At 35.3% G+C, this 22,191-nt stretch overlaps 1 protein-coding gene across 1 annotated transcript in view; it reads left to right on the top strand.

The window, feature by feature from the left end:
• Nucleotides 1-22,191, top strand: part of LOC149418244 (uncharacterized) — a 224,478-nt gene that overhangs the window by 187,624 nt on the left and 14,663 nt on the right. The window contains exons 3-5 of the mRNA XM_089639815.1: nucleotides 16,089-16,355; nucleotides 17,147-17,410; nucleotides 21,183-21,282. Of these exons, the coding sequence (XP_089495941.1) occupies nucleotides 16,095-16,355; nucleotides 17,147-17,410; nucleotides 21,183-21,282 (625 nt within the window). The 5' untranslated portion in view covers nucleotides 16,089-16,094. The remainder of the gene's footprint in view (nucleotides 1-16,088; nucleotides 16,356-17,146; nucleotides 17,411-21,182; nucleotides 21,283-22,191) is intronic.

The raw sequence follows: 22,191 nt of genomic DNA, 5'->3' as shown, positions 1-22,191 counted from the left end.
TATATTTTCGATAAAGCAAAATACTTAAGTGATCTTCATAGAAAACAATAAATTATGTGAGATTTTCCTGTTAATAAATACAGTACATACCGTGGCTTTCAAAATCGAAAATATTTTTCACTTTCACAAATATGAAATTTCAAAGTTAAAATGTATATATTTTTCAGTAGGCAAATAAAAAATATTTTAGTATGCTTCTATTTAGTATGTTACTAAGTCACAAAATACAATAAAACCAGGGAACGTGCGGTAAACTATTTGCGATTTCGCAGTGAATTCGTCGGCACACTTCGGGTACAAACGTCAAAAATCCACGGTGGATATCTCGGCAGATTAGGGGTTAAATGAATTTGTTAATATTTATTTGATACCTACTAACTACGCGAATGATTTCAAAAATCTTCTTCGATCAATTGGAAACTAATTAATCATGTTCTCAACCCCAAAAGCTCCTTGATTATTCATGAAATCAAAGTTATTATTCTGCCTTTGTCCAGAGGTTGAATCAGACCCACACTCACATAGTTCGGACCAACACACTTACAGTTTGAAATGATTTAGATTTGAAAGCGATACGGTTATCTACAGACATCATGTATGAAATCAATATTAAAGCGTCAAGTGTAGTTTGTCCTTTCAAAGCAGCTAGCATACCACGGAAAGCAGTATACATACACTATACAGGCCTAATGTCTAATATAACACTTGTGCATTCAGTCACCAGTGGCGTCCCTACATTTACCCCCAGACACGATCTTATTTAATTTTTTTTATTGTTTGCTAAAACATCGATTAGCGATGCTTATGTTTTTTAAACTCTTGTCAAAATAATGCGCGACAGTCGATAAGACATATGTTTTGTGCTACGGAAGGCTTGTTTTAAATTTTATTTAAATTTTATTTGAAATTCCACCAGAATCCTGAACTGCATCCCCGACCAGTCACCAAAACTAGTCACCAAAGCTGAATGGCTAAAGTCATTTCAAGCAACATTACAACTCTGAATCGCGGTCTTATACTGAGGGCGATACTGAGAGTATTTTAATAAATTATGAAATAACACAAGTTCATCAAATAAAATTTACTTGCGCATGCCGGGATTTAAACCTGCGACCTTCGGTTTGCTAGTCGAGAGTCTTACCCTTCGACCACGGTGCCCTGTCAATTCAAACATTTTTTTTCTACCCGTTATAGAAGATCTCCTTTTACAGTAATGTGTACGATTAGGTTATTTACCATATGGTTGGATGACATTTAAATCTTTAAAACACCATAATTCCTCATAAAAGTAATGTGCTTCTTTTTAAATTATAGAGCCGGGACCATTTTACATTAGGATCCTTGGGTTTTTCATGTTTTAATGCACGATTAACAATTAAAAGACAATTTATAATAATTGTACTATAAAAAGCGTGGGACCTTTGGGAGAGAATTCCTCCCCACAACACTGGCAGCAGTGTTTGTACCACACGTATGTATGTTCAGGAATTTGCGGTCACGGCGCTTAGGGGCACTCCGTCTCGGGTGGTTTTCCCATTAAAAGGCGTGTGCTTATAATTTCGTCACACGAAATCCAGTTTAGCGGCGTTACGTGCTACGTGTTTTCACGGCTTTGGAAGTGGAGCCCTCTGCGAAACGGCCATTGAGGGACTTAGGGCTCAACGAACATTATTCGTACTTAAGAATTTTAGCATTTTTTCCCAAAACTTTCAGTAGCGTTTTTCGTATGATATTTTTTAAGAGATACCACAATAGTTCTGATTGTTTTGCAGTCCATGAAACCCTGACAACCTATTCATTTTTTAAGTCAGTGCTTGGCAGGCAAAAATGGTCGTTCTTAACTATCTTTATTAATTTCAACTCTCCAATAGTAACACTGATCTTTACATACAATATTATATTATTATACGAAAAAGAGAAAAATGTGAATGAGGAATACTTGGAGCAGGTGGATGAATTTGTGTATTTAGGAAGCATGTTTACGAGAGATGGGAAGGCTGACAGAGATATTGAAAGAAGAGTAAATGCAGGTAACTCCATTAATGGAGGACTGAACGCAGTTGGCGCTAACAAAAAATTGTCCAAAGAAGCGAAGTTAGCAGTCCACAATGGAGTGCTGGTACCTACCCTGATGTATGGAAGTGAGGCATGGAACTGGCAAAGAAAGGATGAAAGTAGATTGAATGCTGTTGAAATGAGATCCCTGAGGCGTATGTGTGGTAAAACCATGTATGATCGTGTGAGGAATGTGGATATCCGCAAAGAGTGCAAGGCTGATGTAAGCGTAATGAGTAAGATCAAGAAAGGGACGCTTAGATGGATTGGGCATGTAGAGCGAATGACCGAAGAAAGGAGTGTAAGGAGAATATACGATGCAAATGTGAATGGTAGCAGAAGTCGGGGACGCCCGAGGAAGACATGGCACGACCAAGTGAATCAGATACTTGAGTCGGGCCATGTCATGAGTCAGAACAATAGAAGAGTATGTATGAGACGATGTATGAATGTGAATGAGGCAAGGAGTGTGTGCCAAGACCGAGTTGTTTGGCGGTCCGTTCTCTCTGCCTACCCCTGCGGGGAAACGGCGTGATGGTTAGTTAGTTAGTTAGTTAGTTAGAGAAAAATAATAAACTTTATGAAAAAAAATGTTCAAAGACTAAATAATAAGTAATACCATAATCGAAGAAATAAAATAAAAAAATGATCAAATTTTTAAATGGGCATGAACATAATCATTTGCGCAATGTGCCTGATAAGCCACCATGATCTTTTCTAATTATTTTTGTAACATATCAATAAAATTAGTATAATGATATTATGAAATGAGCTAAATAAAACCGAAAAAAATATGACGAGGAGGTATATACCAACGCTGCTATGGCGGCGAGAGGTAATAAAAGATTCCGGCCTGTACCTACCAGCTCAGGCCCAATGAAGGGTTAAGAATTTATTGTAACTGTTGTCGCAACGCTTAACCAAAAAGAAAATTAGAGTCCTTGTGAGAGTCCTGAAGGAGTAACCATCTGTTATTTATATCAGGGAGGGTAGCAGGTGGATAACCTCCAGTGTTGTCACAACGCCTTTTACATCAGGAAATTTAAAAAAGTAAGATAAGAATCTTTTTAATTTCATAAGGAAATAAATTCCTAGTTCATTAAAAATAAAAGAGTGCTAAATAATTTGATATCTCAAAAGGGTTCCTGATAAAACTTACAAAATGGTTTCTGATCGAAACAAAACTAAAGTTTTCAAATTAGTCTGGATAAAAGGTAATTACCAATTGACATAATTCTGGATCTAACGAAAGTACAGAAATTACCACTTAAGAGACGTTTGAAAATGGTTATGCCTTGCCTTGGTCGTTTGTTAGAGAATGGACAACAACTCATGAATAGATAAAAGTGTTGAGTTGGCAAGTGTTAGGTTTGCAGTTTCTGAAATATGCACCCACGTCACGTCCTGCCAACACGGGGAAATAAAATTTCTTCCTTTCTTATACATCCAGCCACTTGCCAGTGCGCCACCTCTATCACCGTTCCACCCCTTATCACAGAGCCAATTTCAGAAATGGATTTCAGAGTTCCAATTATTCCAAAAGCTGTAATTGAGATGAAGAAACCGTAGCAATACGAGTTAAAAATCATCATATGTTTGTTGTTTATATTTAATTAGATAAATATGGATAAAATGCTGAAAAGTACCGATTCAGGGGTAAAATGTAAAATCTTGGAATTTTTAGAGCAAATTTTTTTAGATTAAAAATAATCTAAAGCATCACAGAAAACAACCGTTCTCGGTAAACTTTCGAAATGTCTTATTAAACGATACATTGATGGCCTGTAAGTCTCATGAAAAATGTAAAATTACTATTAAATGAATAGAAAATGAAACGTTAAATATTTTTTATAATTTTGGTTCTAATTTTTTATTTTATTCATTTGAGACAAACGGGAAATTTAAAGAACGTGATTGAATGTAATACAAAAAGTTGTACATTATCATTGATGTATTATAATAATAGTCTAATTTAGTCTATGTATATTATAGTATACGTGTCCCTAGACTAATGCATCTGCAGCAATCACATTTGCACTTTCACAAAAACTAGAACATAAATATAAAATTTGACAGTTCTGTAACGGGACATGTACATCCATACATTGACCCCTTTTAATATTATTTTTCATAGAATTTGTAGGAAATATATGAAAATGAAAACAATATCCGTAGATATATCATAACATTTTAAACACCACATAAAGCTCCCATTTACTGACCTGACCACAAAACACCCATTGTCAAAAGTGTACCTTTCGAAATCAATATTAAAAGTTTTCAGGCGGTTTACCGAATCAGGTCAAACCCATACAAACAAACAGATACTTGTTCAAATAAATTGAAACAATGACAATTCCAACTGTAATATCGGTAAAATTTTTACATGCCAACAGTTTGGTTGGATTTATAAAAATACCTTCAATTTCTACAACTTACAATTTCTGCACAAAACTTTTAAGGCGATGCCTCGCGTAACATTTGGAATTGAGCTGCTAACAATAACACTACTTATGTAGACGAGAACCAAACACCAACCGCCTGTTTTGATTCATGCAAGATAAAATATCGCGAAAAATCTGTTTAATTTTATTTTGCGAGGTTCAGGCACAAATATTTAAATCTTTTATTTATTTGGTAAGTTTTTAGATTCTCACGGCCAAAAGCATTTTTGTTGTTTGTTTTTGGGGTGTTATGCCGTGTTGCGCTAACTCCTTCTTTAGCCGACGTTTCGGACAGCGTTGCAGTGTCCATCATCAGGGCAGATCCGGTAGATCCCACATCTTCGGATCTACCGGATCTGCCCTGATGATGGACACTGCAACGCTGTCCGAAACGTCGGCTAAAGAAGGAGTTAGCGCAACACGGCATAACACCCCAAAAACAAACAACAAAAAAAACTTTTATTTATTTATTTATTGCATCTCACTATACAGAAACCATGTTTTTTTTCACATAAAAATCAACCTCACTAGTTCTAAGTCTGTATCGAGGTTAACAATTTACATTTGACTGAAGCAAACATAAGATTATTCACAAACATAAAGTAATTCTACACACAAACACAAAATATTTAAAAAAAAAGTATTAGATGTGTTACCAGATGGGTAATTCGACAATATAACAGTTTGACAGTATATTGTAACATATTTGAACCATAACTAATCATTATTCAAAAGAAGAAGTAAAGTACATAATAAAGGCAGATAGGGTGACATTCAGTTTTTAGAAAATGGCACTTATATAAAATATTAATATTTAAGAAAGGACAAGGATGAAAAAATATTAAGACAATCGTCTGTTAATACAAAAATCTTAGTTAACTTTTTAAATTTAACTAAGGAATTGGTAGACTGGAAGAATATTAAATAAGTGGTGCCTGATATAAAAAATTTCATTGACCAAAAGAAGTTTTAGTATGTACTGCTACAAAGTTCAATGTAGAGCTAATTCTAGTTGTCCGCGTTTGTTGGGTTCTTTCAGCTAATTTAATATTGATGAAAAATCGACAAAGTATTTAAGTAAAATATAGCTGTTTTATACTCATAACATTACATTCCTTATAAAGTAGGTTGGATGGATAACAGAATTTTTTTTGTACATCACTCTAAGGATCAATTTTTGAGTAATATTTAGTGGTTCAACATTGGACTTTAGATTCCCAGCATACTATGTTATATCTTTTATGATCATTTTCTAAAGAACTTATTTTTCCACATTAGACAATAAAACCATAACCAAAAAGAACTTATTTTTCCACATTAGACAATAAAACCATAATCAAAAATGGGTTCGTAAACACAAGATATTCAACTTTAGAGCAGTTTTATGGGCTGCATACATGTTTTTATACACATATAAAAAAATACCCGATTATTTCAATTGCGAAGATCTACTCGATATATTTAATTCAAGTATCTAAAATTTAGGTTTTAATGATAAACTAATGTTAAAGAGACAAGGTTTTTATGCAAAGCACAAATGGTAAAGTATTATTTTTAAGCAATAATTATCAGCCTGAAACACTAATATAAATAAAAAATATATAAAAATAAAAAATAAGAGTTTATTCCAGAATCCATGTAGGGATAGCGCAATGCAATACATTCCATATTTAGAAATAACAGACAAATAATTAGAATACATAGATGGGCAAAAAAAATGCGGAATAGGAGTGAAAAAGTTAAACACAAAAATGTGTGCAAGCAGCCGTTATGAAGGATATTTGAACAACTTCCCTCTCTAGAGGGCCGACGTGTAATGAACTCGCAGCCTATTGATTGCCGGCCTTAAACAGCAAAAGAACACTTTTCATCATTTGAGTACATGCTGGTAAATTATTTACAAGCCACATTATTGTCTACTTGAAGCAGGTAAAATTATTCCCACAAGACAGTTTCTAACAGTAAAATAGCGATTTTCTAGAAATTGTCACAGATTGTATTCAATATAATGTCCCCCGGCGGACATTTTCAGGCCACAAAGAGTGTTAATGTTCAACAGACTTCTATTATATATAACATGTATACTTTTCGTGAGAAATATACTGCAGTAAATTAATTATTGCGTTTCGTTCTGGATAATAAATTTGCCCAACATAAAACTCATGGAGACTCTTTTTAAAGAGAAAAATATAGAAATATTTGAAAAAGTTGCACCTTTATTACATGAACTAAATACTTTTATAATCTGCATATTCTTTTCGTGCAAAAAATATATCTATTGGAATAATTCTCTTAACTCAAAGAGAGAACTTGTAATTATAATTATATAATATACAAACTAAGTGCATTACAATTTGAAATTAAATTAAATTTATTTCTATGTTCCGTTTCCGTTTCAAAATGGTGGCCGTTATAAAGGTTCAGTAAAAATTTTCTATTGAAATGTGAATCGCCGTATTTATTTTCACTTTCTTTTTCACATTTTTTCACACACGGAGAAAAATAAGTATTGGCAATTTATTAAGAATCTCTTCAAATTATTGGTATTCCAGTTAAAAACAGGATTATAATGAGGATAGGCCTTATAAACAGGTTTCCTCGTTAAGTTTTAGTAAATTAAGAATACATTATCATCACATCAGAAAACATGTTCACGAAAATCTGAATATTTTTGCATTTTAACATGATTTATTATTAAGGCAAATTAAATTAAGTTTGCTTGATAATATCATGACGAAACCCACAAATATTCGGGTGTGCGTTAACACGTGTTCCGACATCGTGATAATATATTCGTAATTTACTAACAAACTTTTATCAGGAAACCGGATTTGTTCATAAGGCCTACAATCCAGTTTTAATCGGATTACCAATATTATGACGAACTTCTTAATAAATTAGCAATATTCATATTTCTCTGAGTACCTGCCCAAAGAAAGTTTGCAAAAAGAATAACGTTTTCTTGGACAAATTGTATAATTCCTTATTCGAAATGAAAAAGGTTTATAATTAAATAGGTCAATGGCTGAGTTGGCATCGCGTTTGGGTCCCACCCAGGCGTAGTGTGTTCAATTCCTCGGCTGACTAAGTCCTGAATCACAACACAAGTAACATTTTTGTCAAGTTATTCGTAACCCGGAAATGTTTGTCTTTCTTTTCAGAAAAAATGATATAAACCTTCTCACAAAACTTATTACTTCAGTGAAGGTTTTAATTTCGATTTATTAAATACGAGAAGAAGAAGAAGTTCACAGAATTACTAGTTATATATGCAGTAAAATTTCCATGGCACCCATATAATACAAAAAACCTTCAAACTTAATGATATATTTCGTGTCCCTTTCCTACTTGAGAATACAGCCAAACAGTGTAGATAAAAACATCACCTTTATTAAATTTCTTTTTAAACCAATATTGATTTACAATGATATCAGAATAAAACATGAACGTATATCGCATTATGCGACGCATCATCATAACATCCGTATACTAAGTCATAATATTAGTTACATTCGATGGAAATGTATCTGGTCCCAGAATCGAGCCTACTCGCTATAAATCCTGCGGGAGCTAATGGCCTGAACAGAAATACGTAAACTTTTCGCTTCGTTGGGCTAATCAGACTAGTTAATGTATTTAGGGGTGGATTGTACAAGTGTGCGACGCAGGACAACTATCAAAGTAGATCGAAAGAATTGACCTTGAAGAAAACAACTTTTAATGAAGGAAAATCAAAAATAATTGGCCTAAAAGAAACCAGTTTTTTGGCACAAGACAGCGATCAAAGTAAAATGGGAGAATTGACATTAGAGAAGTTTGCTTTTGTTCGAGTGTTAAATGAATTTGTAAAAGGTTTTTAAACCTTTCTTTTATCAAGTGTAATTACTTTAATTTCTTGAAACAAGAACATAATAAAAAAAATTGATACTATAGTCTAGAACTGTACTTTTTAAATACTTTTCTACTGTACTCTCTTTTCTCGTCTACGATGAAACACATAGAAAATTCGTGCTGCTAAAGTAAAATACTTTTTTATAATTGAAATTTCTACTAATAACCTTAATTATACATATGACCTCTTATCTTAGATATTAATAATTGATTCTCATTAGAGAAATGTTTGGATAAAATAAAGATAGGCCAAATAGTTGGTACGTGCTAACTAAATTAGATAAACAATAAACAAAACCTGCCACAACAATTATCATTTAGTAAAAAATACGATTTAAAGTTTTGACGATGCTTTCTATTGATTGACGTGCTGAACAGAGATGTACCTACTTATATAAGATAAGTAAAGGCCTGAAAATCAACCATATATAATATCTTCTTATCTTGATATAATCCTGATACCTCAGACTTTTGAAAAATTTAAATCAATGTTGGCTGTAAAGTATTTGGTTGGGTACTTATACATATTAGCAGATAACTGAAATTCCGCTCTTCAAACGTTCATCGTGTCTTTAAAGGACCACTCTGATCAATGGGGGGTTGATTGTGTTAATTCCCCAGTTGTTGCATTGTCCTTGGTATAATCGCCTTCTTTAATGTATTGAAGCCAGGACCTTTAACTTCTTTGAAATCCTCCTCTTTTGGGCATTAGTTATGAATAATGGAAATATGAAAAGATTTCTTTTTTTGAAGCGTAATGCGAAGATTGCATTAGTACAAGGCATCGTTATAGCGTGGGGATGCGGAGGGGAGGATCTTTTAAAGAGAATTTTTGAAATTATGGTTAAAACACACATACTCTCAAGCCTTTCTAAAGCTGAGTCACTGAGCCATTACCTGAAAACAGAAAATATACTGACATACCCGTAAAACATTATTATTATATCTTTGGATTCGATGTAAATCATTGTATTAGTATTTGTATAATTTTTTTAAATACTAACTGTTGCACTCACATACTGTAACCAAATATCAATTTCCTTGTAAAAGCAGAATATGGCATTAATAAATAGCCCTAAAGAATATTTAAAAAAATAAACAGATAAGTACATGTAACATGAGAAGGTGAAAACCTGCATTTTTGATTAAAATATTTTTATATTCATTCGATAAGTCGATAAGGGGAATCATTAAGGCCGATTGCTTCGTATACCGATCTCTAGATCACAGATTGCAATTGTGTAACTACAATGCTATTATTACATATTATCTTTACCAATACAAATACCATAGCTTTACCATTAGCAAACTTAATGAGTAAAACCTCAAATTGTAATATTAAATCATTGACGACAAATTCATCCCAAACTGATAGAAAAGAAATACATTTATTAAACATTAATCCCACACTGAAGTAAATAATTTCCATTAGGGCCTTTGTCATACTTGAGGATAATGTGTGGAGGGTATTTTTAAGGAAAGGAAGGATATGAAGTTCTGGTAAGGAAAAATGTGTGAGGGGTGGGTAGGAATCTAGGTATCATTGCGTCCAGTGACGACGGAAGAATGAATATATCACTCTCACTGCGCGCAAGGCGGTGTGTCAAGAGACCAGTTGAAGAGGTTAAATGTTCTCCACAAGCCAGCCTCTCCCGATCTGGTGGGCACATCCTGATAATACCTCACCCGATGAACGTAGACACCCCTGCTGAATGTCCAAACGTATCGAACCACTGAGGATGACCTATGGCAGTGGTATTGGTTTTCCAATAAACGGCGCCGTGATACCTAAAGCCGCATCCCAAATCGATGTCGCACTTTAAAATAAAAATGAATATATTTATCAAAGACACCATCTAGATTTCATTTAGGTCGGGAATCATTCGTAAAGATATTAGCTAATACAAATATGTGTTAAGAAAAATAAGATAATGTAGGTAGTGCTTAGCTGAACTATGATATAATTAAATACGACCATTGTGATAGGATCGAATTAGATCAGTGGTAGAGCAAAGCCCCGGAAAGATTGAGATCCTAGGTTCAATTCTTAGTTGCGACCGAATATTTTCATGATTTTTCGTTTATATCGTCTTCATTGAATAACTAATATATTTCATTACGAAAAATCACCTTCTTATCTTGTAATTAGATATGTAATTATAAAGCATGTGACACATCTTTTACAGATATTTCGTCCTTGATTTAGGGTCCGTCCTATCATTAACTGACGATATATCCTTTCATCTATACAAAAGTAAGAATATAGGGAAGGAAGGAAGCAAGGGGCTAGAAATAAGATTAGAAGGATAATGGAAAAGGAAATGTGCCGAAGATAACACAGGGATAAATGGGAAATGAAAAGAACGTGTCCGACTAACGTGAATGAAGGAAAATATTTGAAAAGATTTAGGTAGAAAAATATTAGGTGGCCAGAAAATTATTTAACACTTTTTTATTTTGAAGGCTCGTTTATTCGACATCTGTACAGGAAATTTGATTCAAAATATTCACAGAAAAAAATATTTGAACAAATAGATAATACTTGCACCGTATCCGTATTTGGCAGATAAACTTGTTCTTCTTTATCGCCCTGGTGAAAGAGCAGCATCTAGAAAAGAAATATTAGTTGTTAGATAATTTGGCTTTAACCGTGTTCAGTGACTAGATCTGAACAGCAAGGTGCTTCCAAACCTGCCTTTCTCCTACATTTCCTCCAGCTTCACAACAGTCCCTGAATTAAGAAGAAGAGGTTCCTCTAATGTCTAATATATATTTTTTTATGTTTCTTCTGGTGCCCTCTCCTATCACATGTTGACTATCATCGGGGCATTCCTCACTTTATTGGTTTAGTCCAAGAAAACTCATAAATGGGTCTCGAAGCTATTCTTAACTGGTTTATTAATAGGGAAATCTCGCATTTGGTTCCAGTATAACTAAACACATTGACAATTTAACACATCTTCAAAAAGTGAAAAAACTTATTAAAAGCAATGAAAAAACTCACATATAAACCCAACCTACGTAACCTAGTTTTTGTATCACTTCTGTTGACTTTATAATACTTTTTAAAAGTGTGTTGAATTGTCGTTGTTATCGGGTCACCCTCGAATTTATATAAGTATGTACTTCGTGTTTATTGCAGGGATTATCTGTAATTAGTAGATACTTAATCTTTGAATATTATAGATGGCAGCACTTCCATTTGCAGCCAGCAACGAGCAAGTATGCACAGCAGACGTTAGTATTATCATAATATAATATGTAAAAATGACCCTTTGACCAACCTGTATAAAAAACATGTAGAGGTTGCCTCAATCTGCTTAGATATGTAATAAAATCTGTGTTTAATGTCAAAGAAAAATAAATGTAGGGTAATTACGTCAACGCGGAGTTTTTAAACTTCAATGGGGTTTTTTGTGAAAATAATTTCAACGTTTTTCTCGATTTACAAAATTCGTTTTTATTCAGCCCTTACGTAGATATTCGTGCTTTTAGCGGTGACCACTGTTCCCCCTCTGACCGATGTACATCGTAAAAGAAATTTAAAACGTAATTTCCAGCACACATTTATTTTAAGTGTCAGGGTTGAGATATTTAACAATCATCGGTATATTTAAAAAAAAAAAGAATTTCTAAGTTGATTAATTTTTTAAAAAGTGCGTGCTACTATTATTGAATCTTTTTTTAATGATTTTCATTAATCGATCTATCTATACTTACCTACTTATTGCTTTAATTTATTTGTAATATGATTTCCAGTGCACTTCCAAAATTATCATCGTCAAATCGTCACCTTATTTGACGAAGGTCTTAAATTCACTCTACCTTGTTCTGAGATATGAGGTGACAAAATTTGCAGAAAAAATTTCTCATAATTTATTTACCGATTTCTGGTTTTGAGGTTGAATCTGTAGATAACAAATTTTAAAGGAAAATATTTATTTCTATTGAAGACAATATTAGAGATCCCTAAACGAAAATTTGAAACGGAAAAATCAGAAAAAGATAGTGTCACATCAGGACTCGAACCCAGGACCCTTGCCTTGCCAGGGAACCGCTCTACCAACTGAGCTAATGGGACCTTATCTCCTTCGGTCATATTTAACTGTATCATACTTCGAATAAGAATTACCAACATTCTTCTTCTTTCGTATGGTGGGGGGTCAGAGGGGGACATCTAGATCTGCGAGCCATTTTAGGGCCTCAGGCGTCGCCATGTGGACCACATCAATCCCGCCGGGGAATGAATGGAGCGGGCATTCGTTGACCACATGTTCGGTAGTCTGCACCGCACCACATTCACACATCGCCGACTCTTTAAGGCCCCATCTGTGCATCATGTGGGCACAGCGGCTATGGGAGCACCTTAACCTATTGATGGCGGACCAGGTTTTGCGAGGCAGTGAGAACCCAGGCTGTCTCTCGGTGGGGTCCTGTATGAGATGGGCATTTCCCACGTTGGCCGTTTGCCACTCAAGTTTCCACCTATCTTCTGGGGTGAGAGGTAGTCGGAGGAGCCTCTCTCCTTCCGCCCAGAAGGGCTTTCGGGACTTCAAGCGGCATGCCGGGTGGGAGACGACATCTTCGTGTAGAGGTATTGCGCTTTTTTGCAGCGCCTTCTTGTATTCCCTCAGTGTTGCAATTTCTCGCCTGATGTTTGGCGGGGTTATGTTTGCAAGTACGGGGAGCCAAGGGAGAGGAGTAGATTTTAAAGTCCCGCTGATGGTTCGCATTGTGGCATTAAGCTGAACGTCTACCATGGAAGTGTGGGCGCTTCTAGCCCATACTGGAGCACAGTATTCAGCCGTTGAGAAAACCAGGGCAATGGATGCTGTTCTGAGCGTGTTGGCGTCGCATCCCCAGCTAGTTCCAGCTAGCTTATTAACTAAGTTAAGCCTTGTCCTGGTTTTTTTACCGACTGTTTCCATGTGTTGACGGTAGTTCAAGCTCCTGTCCAAAGTAACTCCGAGATAGCGGGGGTGGGGGTCATGGTAAATATTTTTTCCATCAAACTGAACACAGAGTTTGGCATCCGCTTGTGAATTGCTAAGATGAAAAGCTGTCGCAACTGTTTTCGGCCCATTTGGCTTTAGTCGCCAATTGAGGAAATATTTTTCCAAAGCCTTTAGGTCAGAATTGAGGATATCTTCTGCTGCTTTAAGGGTTTTGGCTTGAGCTGTGACGGCGATGTCATCTGCGTAAGCAAATTTTCTGCCTTCAGTGTGAGGGAGGTCTCGAGTGTAGATGTTAAATAGCGATGGGGCCAGCACTGAGCCCTGGGCAAGGCCATTATTGAGGGGTATTTTTTTGCTTTTTCGCCCTCCTAGAAAAACCCTGAAGGTACGGCCAGTTAGCAGTTGCTCAATGAGTCGTACTGTGTTGCCATCCTCTATGGTGTCGTACAGTTTAACAAGGAGGCCTTTGTGCCACACCGTGTCGTAGGCCGCAGAGAGATCAATGAACGCTGCCGCAGTCTTCAGCCGTTTCTGGAAACCAGATTCAATGTGTGTTGTCAGTGCTAACACCTGATCGCAGCAGTTACGGCCTGGTCTGAAGCCAGCTTGCTCTTGTGGGACCACTTTCTCCAAAATTGGAGTAAGTCTGCGGAGCACAACTCGCTCAAGAAGTTTGTACATGGTACTTAAAAGTGAAATTGGCCGGTAGCTGTTCGGATCCTCTGCTGGCTTGTTAGGTTTGAGGATCGCAATAACTTTAGACTTTCTCCAGGTATTTGGTATTTCTCCAGTTTTGAAAATTTCAGTAAATAGTTTTGCGATCCATATTTTTGTCCGTGGTCCAGCATGTTTCAGAAAGTCTGGGAGAACTCCATCACATCCAGCTGCTTTCCCAGCTTTTGTTGAAGTGAGGGCGATATCTACATCGTCAGCTGTAACGGCGACCACAGTGTTGGGGTTCACCGGCCATTTTAGCCGCGCCGCCTTCAGAGATTTTTGGACCTGGTGGTTTATGTTAGACCTTGTTGTCGTTTTTGAACTACGGAGTAGTTGCTGAGCAACAGCATTTGGTGACACTTTGGGCATTGTTTTAGTTGGCTGATCTGCAGCTCCAAGTCGCCTTAGTGTTTGCCATGCTTTTCTGCTCGAGTGCTCGAAATTCATTTCCTCCATTAATTCATTCCACCGTTTCATACGCCCGTCGTCCAGAGACTGGAGAAGGTCAGAGGCAGTGTCTGGGTCATTCGTCCTCTCGAATTCGGCTAGAAGCTGTTCACTTTCTGAGCTCCATGTTGGAATATACACTTTTCTGTAGCCTCTAGGTATAAATTTCTTTGCGGCTATAAATAAAAGGTTTGAAAAACGGTCGTAGGAATTCGGCTTTGGTGGTATGTTATCCACAACCCTGTCAACATATTCCGAGAAGTCTCGCCATTCTGCCTTTCTTAGATTCCATCGCGGCAACGGATTGCTGGAAATACACGGAATCTGTATGCCTATGCTTAGCATGACTGGCCTGTGTTGGCTATGTGGGAAACTGTTCAATATAGTTCTCGAAGCCCTCATAGGTTTTCCGTCCGGCGCTGTAGAGACAAAACACAAGTCTGGCGTATATTCACGTCGCCATCGCGCAGAGAAAAATGTTCCCTTTTGCTTAGCATCAACCAACATTGTCTTTATCTGTTTGTATAATGGCAAGATTCATCCCAAACTAAATGCAATCTAGACAGCCTCTTTAGGTAAATATATCTTATTTTTTTATTTTAATGTGCGACATCTATTGACTTCATCTGCAAGTCTAGGATGAATATTTGAATTTTTTGTAATAACTTAATGAGTGAATCCTCGAATTGTAATATTCAATTATTGAATCTTATATTGTTAGTTGTAAGTTATTACAAAAAAGGAAAATATTTACGTAGGAATTATACTTATCATTTCAGAATGTGCAGATAGAACCGTCTTTAACCAGCCAGGGCATAATAATTAATTGCAAAAGGTTCGAATTACATTTGTCTAATGTCATTCTAAGATCGTGTCATGTTCTAAATAAGTATTTTCCTTTAAAATATGTTAAATAAAATACTTTACGTATAATTGAACCTTAAAAATCATAAAATGTTAAATTATTACTCTTGAGAAAACTTTGACACCTCAGAACCTGGTAAGACGAAGTTAGAACCTCCAACCAACTAAAGTGAGAAACTACACTGCGCTTTGTAAAAACGACCAACTGTCAGATAAAAACAAAATTATCATTACAAAAGGTTCACAGTGATGTTAGAACCTTGTAAAATAAATGGAAGCATTAAAATGATGTTAGAACTTCGTAATACAAGTATCTATGGAAATACAACAACGATGGCTCTGAAAGTTATTTTAGTTATAGAAAAGAACAAAATGAGTGGTTTAACATTAAAAGGTAATGAAAAAATGAAGACGATGTTGGTAGTTCTTATTCGAAGTATAACACAGTTAAAAGTGACCGAGGGGGATAGGGTCCCATTAGCTCAGTTGGTAGAGCGGTGTCCCGGAAAGACAAGGGTCCTGGGTTCGAGTCCTAGATGTGACCGTATCCTTTTCTGATTTTTCTGTTTCAGGTTTTCGTTTAGAAATCGCTAATATTGTCTTCAATAATTAAATATTACAATTTGAGGTTTTACTCAATAAAGTTATTCCGAAAAAAAAAAAAATTCAGTTAGAATCAGAAAGAGAATTAATTTAGTTTTGTTGTTTGTTCCAGATCACAATGCGTCCGCTTCTCTTCCTCCTGCTCCTCTCCACGGCCTACGCATCAGAATGGCTGCCCTGCTCCGAGGTAGACCGCACGCTGCGCTACCCGTGCCGCTGCAGCGTGTCGGGAGGCACTGACGAGCCCGGCGACCGGCCCCAGGTCAGCGTGGACTGCGACCGTATCGTGTTCGTCGGGGAGTTCCCGCCCTTGCCGTACGGCGCGCCCATAGTGTCGTTCAGGCAGCGGTGGGCGGGACATCAGGCGTTGCCGACACAGGTAAAACTATCATACATAACATTGAAGATAATATTAACCACTCCAAAATGTAAAATATGGAACAGAAAAGACAGAAACTTATATGGTTGTATCTGGGAATTGAAACCAGGACCTATGTTTTGCCATGATTAAAATCCGGCTAATACGACCATATCCACTTCAGTCATATAAAGATAACATCCAAAAAATATGCATTGAAAGAAAATGGAGACTCTTTTGGTAGTTCTTAGTCGAAGTATGACACAGTTAAAAATGATATTTTTTACATCCGCGAAATTAGTAATTTATTTTGCGGTGAATTTCCAGTTCATTCCAAAAGAGAATGACAAATATAGTAATAATTATTACTGTTGTTAACAATTTGGTGGCATAATTTACTAGTAAGATGTTGTGTTGTAGTGAATTTATCTTAAGAGGAAGCTACAAGCCAAATTGTGTATATTTTTGGTATACCTTACGTTGTCACGAATCTAGGTAATTTTATAAGAAAGCAAAAAAGTTAATCAAAAGAAACTGTCACAGATAATCTTAACTATAATTCTATATTTTTTAAAAGTCCCTTTACTTTACGAGTTCATACATTTCTATTAAAAAATAAATTTACTAGTTTACATTTATATTTTTTTAATAAGTAATTTATTTTTTATTTGTATTCTATTCAAAGGAAACGGTGGGGAAACCTTGAATTTATCTTAAGCATATTTTTTGGTATTCATAATGTACACCAATTCGTTATAAAGATTAATCAAAATAGTGATTAAGGATTAATGAATAGTCACATTTAATTTCAGATATTCTCCGACCTTAGTCTGCCACTCCGTCACATCGACTTCACCGGCAACTCCGTGCGGCGCCTCACAGAGCGGCTGGTAACGGGTCTACAGAGCACTCTCACGGAGCTGATCCTCGCGGACAATCTCCTTGGAGATAACCTCAACCCCATCTTCTCAACCTCCGAGTTCCACGGCCTCACCCATCTATCCCTGCTGGACCTCAGCGGGAACTATATAAGAGGGATTGAAGAGGGGATATTGAAGGGGTGTGATAATCTAGTGGTGAGTTGAATATATTATAATGATATTCTTCGACCTTAGCCGACCACTCTGTCCTATAGCTGACCACGTGATCGGCAGGGCACCCTTACAATAACCTTTACCTTATCTTTTAGAAAAACATGCTAATTCCACCGGATAACCAAAGAAAAAAGTGAAAAAAAGTCTTGTTCATGATTAGCGACAGATAAGAGAATACAGAACAGAACAGAATAAAGGCATGTGGTCTATATGATGCTGTAGCAGATATAATAGGATAAAAACAATGCAACGCCAGCTCAATCTTCTAAGTGTGTGGTAACGTTTAGTCTATAACACCCCAGTATTTATGTATAAGTTGAAAAATAAAATTTTACCGGATTACATGTTAAAAAGCGTTATTATTAATAGTATATGTAGTCTATGGCTATCCTACGAGAAGTTGCAACGATTTTGGCCTTCCTAAGACAAATTTATTGGCAACGCGAAACAATATTTATTACAAAGGTTTTAAAATGTTCAATGAACTCCCCGTAAATGTTAAAGAAGCTAAAAATCCTGCAGCTTTTCGTGTTTGTCCAAAAGTCCAAATATTAGTTCGTAGATACAAGAATATTATTGTAGCAGTTTTAGAATAGGTATATACTATATAAAAAGCTGAATTTTATAGCTAAATAAAATACACTATTAAAAAAAAGACTTTGTCCAGTGAGTCGGGTAAAAAAAACTATGTAATAAAAAAATCACAATAAAATAAACCCCCGGGTTGCCGGCACTGAAATTGAAAACTTGATACTAAACAAAAACAGGGCAGAGAGAGTTTAGTGTGCATTAGCTTTCTTCTGTCATTCAGATCTCTGCTAGTGCAGACTTCAGTCTCGGTAACATTCATTGTAATAAGGTATTGAGTAAATCAGTTATTGTCAATCTAAGAGTAATCATTTAAATCCTACACTCATTGTAACATAACATTGGCGCAGCCGGGAGGATCACTACACTCATTCGTATTCATTCACCGAGCAAAACAATGTATTCAACAGATATTTCAAAGGAATATTGATGGCAAAAGGAGAAGAAGACGCCGCAACTTATGACTATGTAACATCCGAAGTGGTAAGAGTGTTGCAGCGTTAAGATTTTCATGATCCATTAAAACATCTTTTTGTCTGCAGCCAGTGGGACTATGGCATCCCCGATTGGGATATGTTGTGGGGCAAAAGATGAAGGTTGATGAATATTTGCTTACCAGACATGGCTAAAGCCATTTCAAGCAAAACATCATTTCTGAATGGTGATATCTCACCAGGGCGATGCTGAGAGTACCTAAAATTGGTCGATTTGGCGAAATCCCGCAAAAATAGAAAACCTAAGAAATAGGAAAAAGTTAACGGTATGTAAAAAGGTATGACCTAATTTAAATTCAAATTCTAGTGAAAACAAGTTATTCGTATTCTACAGACTGTTAACTTAAACTCGCTTCACTTTGTAATTTGTAACAAAACTAATCCCAATGGAAACGAAGGAACTAATTTCGGTTTCTTTTATCCCGGCATTCCATTAACCTACCTTGCAGTAAGCACTTAATTCATGACGGGATTCAAGGTGTCTCTGTAATTCATTCTAGCCTCCATTTTTTGTTCCACGTAAGAAGAGATCGTTTGGGGATTTCAAGAGTAAAATAAGTTTAAAATCTAGCCCCATTGAAAGAAAATACACTAGGTATTCCGCTGATTGGGCTGCTTTAACTTCATTATTATAAGCAATAATTAGTCGCCTGAAATATCCATACAAATTAAAATATCTCCGGAGTAAAAATAAATGCTGCTTATGGGAATTGAATCCATTCTGACTGCCGGTCAGGTGCTCTAGAACACTAAGCTACTTCGACTTTTCCCAACATATCAAATAATTCAATATGTACTAGTATTTAATTCAACAATTAATGCTTATTACATTTTTTCATGTATAAACAACCAACTTTATTTTTATAGGAAAGGCTTTGTAAGTGCTGAATTTCTCACTAGATGGCGTCGAGACAAATTATATCTACATTTTTCCGTGAAATATTTTAACTTGTCAAATATAATTATTTTTTTAATGATAAATTTATGTTTTTAAGATAAGGTTTTTTATGCATAGCTCAAATGATAAAAAAATATTATAAGTTATATAATTTGTTATCCTTTGTGCTATGCATAAAAAACCTTGTCTTATAAACATAACTTTATCATTAGAAAATAATGCTTTAACTTCTTTCTTAAACTCATTAATGATTAACATAATAAGGAGACCCTTAAAAATTGCTCTGAATATCACATTGTTGTCTGCGAAATCATACATAAGATTTATCTGTAAATTCTATGTAGACAGTTAGAAAAGTGTTCAAAGTTTCCAGTGAAAATACTAATTCACAATCTAAGAACTTTTTTCACTGGAAACCTTATACATCTCCTAACTACCCGCACAGAATTTACAGGTAAATAATTCGTAGTTTTTCATGCGTTAGTAGACTACAAAGTATGTTTTTTAAATTTATTTTAGGAATAACTTTACGAGAAAAACCTCAAATTGTAATATTTAATTATTGAAGACAATTTTAGCGATTCTTAAACGAAAATTTGAAACACAAAATCAGAAAAAGATACGATCACATCTTGGACCTGAACCCAGGACTCTCGCATTGCCGGGGCACAGATATCAACTATTCTTTTTTTCTGTTTAAAATGTTCGTTTAGGAAGCTCTAATATCGTCTTCAATAATTGCATATGTTTTTTTAGATGCTGACTGTGAAGTTAACCAGTTTAAGAGAAAAAAAAACTGTACAGTTTTTTGGGGTATTATTAAAAAAACAATTACTCTGGTAAAAAACGTATAGGAAGGTGCATATCAGTGGCTACAAGCGTGCTAGTGAAATTACTAAAAAAATGTATTTAATTGAAATGATGGGTGTAAATAAATATATACTTTATAGAAAAATGAATATAAATATGTAATTTTCTAGCTATTTACATAAATAAAAGCTATACAATATGAATACACTTAACAATAATAATTTGACACAATATAACAATAATACGTAACATCTCAACTTAAAAATCACTCTACATTAAAGTAGTAAAGTTAGGTTCACCTATTTTAAGATTGGACAGTTTATTTTTAAATGTACTTATTCCATTCTCCGTTTTAAGGATATTGAGAAGGATATTGTAAATGTGTATACCCTCAAAGCCAATGATTCTCTAACCGCTTTCAGTCTTTACTGTATTAGTGCACAACGACTAAAGAAAATACCGATTAGTGTACCATTTATTATGTCGTCTTGTGTAGTGTTCGTGTACTTGTGACGTTTTTATAAATGTTGTGTTCGTGTGTATGCAGACTAAATAAGTTCATTTTTGTATTACGTACATTAAAATGCATATGTTATAGTCGTGTAATTTTCTAATTTATTGGTATAGTTTTTTCGTGGAGGGAACATGTTTTTTTTTTAAAACTTCATTCCGTATTAATGGAAAAAAATAAGTATTTAGTCCTGTTGAATATCCTGACATTATTAATATGTTTTATATTGTAGGTATATAATTTATGTTTTATTTAATATATTGTTAGTTATGTGTTCCAATATTCGGCAATCTAATTATTGGAGTCCAGTCTAGTGTTCTATTTTCCTATGCCTCCTTCTTGCCATTAATTACATGAAAATTTATCTTGGGAAACATCTGAAGAAATGAAATTAAGAGTAATTCAGAAGAACAGAAAACTGAAAAAAAATAATGTTTTTTTTTCTATTTCCAGGAATTCCGACTAGACAGAAATAATTTGGCGGCTATCCCTAGTACGTCTCTTAATGGACCACGAGCTTTGAAGACCCTGTCTTTGAAAGAAAATCGAATAAGTAAGTGACTATGAAAATAAGAGGCATTGTTTTTTTGTAGTTTAGAGTAATTGAAAAGTAAAAGATTGGGAGCAAATGGACTCTTGTCCGGTATTCACAAAAAATAAACAATTTTTCTGGTTCAGAAGTTACAAAATCACAAAAAGTGACCACTGTTTACGAGAATTCATTTTTTATACCAACAATATGTTCTTGGAGCCCTAAAACTACATTATATGTAGGCAGAGGCCTTTTTGGTCGAGTGGTTGATATTCTCAACAACGAAACAAAGAGGTTACGGTTCAATTCCCGGTGAGCGTATATTAATTATGCGCGTTATTTCACATTTAATTTATTGCGTAGAACATATGACGCGAATTTGAGCTGTAGAAGAAGTCGGGAACGTCCGATGAAGACATGACACGATCAAGTGAACCAAATACTAGAGTCGAACGATGCCAAGAGTCAGAATAACAAAGGCGTATGTATGAGACAATGGATGAATGTCAGGTAAGGAGTGTAGGTCAAGACCCAGTTGTTGCGGTCTGTCCTCTCTGCGTACCCTTGAGAGGAAACGGGGTTATATCATAATGTCCATGTATCTGCGGCCAATTCCAATATCGATTCTGACAGGTGAAAGATCATCAGAATCGAAATGCTGCGCGCAGCTTAAAGCTTAAAAAAAGCATTAGGCGTGTTTGGGGACCAGGTCAAAATCAATTCAATCAATTTATCACTACCTTCGGCCTCACAAGATACCTTATTTGGTGATGCCATATTCCCACTAGTTCCGGAAAGTTGGGACTCTTGTGTGTGTTTTTTGTTTATAAAAGATAAAAATAAACATTTCATTAGTATTTGAAGTTAAAATCAAAAGGCGTTAATAGTTTCTGATTTTATTTAGGCACGGTATATTTTGTAAATATTACG

Source organism: Hesperophylax consimilis, chromosome 14 (genome assembly GCF_061612785.1).
Source record: "Hesperophylax consimilis isolate HC1 chromosome 14, BYU_Hcon_1.0, whole genome shotgun sequence".
Taxonomy (NCBI): Eukaryota; Metazoa; Arthropoda; class Insecta; order Trichoptera; family Limnephilidae; genus Hesperophylax; species Hesperophylax consimilis.
The sequence above is the reverse complement of the archived record's forward strand: the minus strand, read 5'-3'. Positions and strand labels throughout refer to the sequence as shown.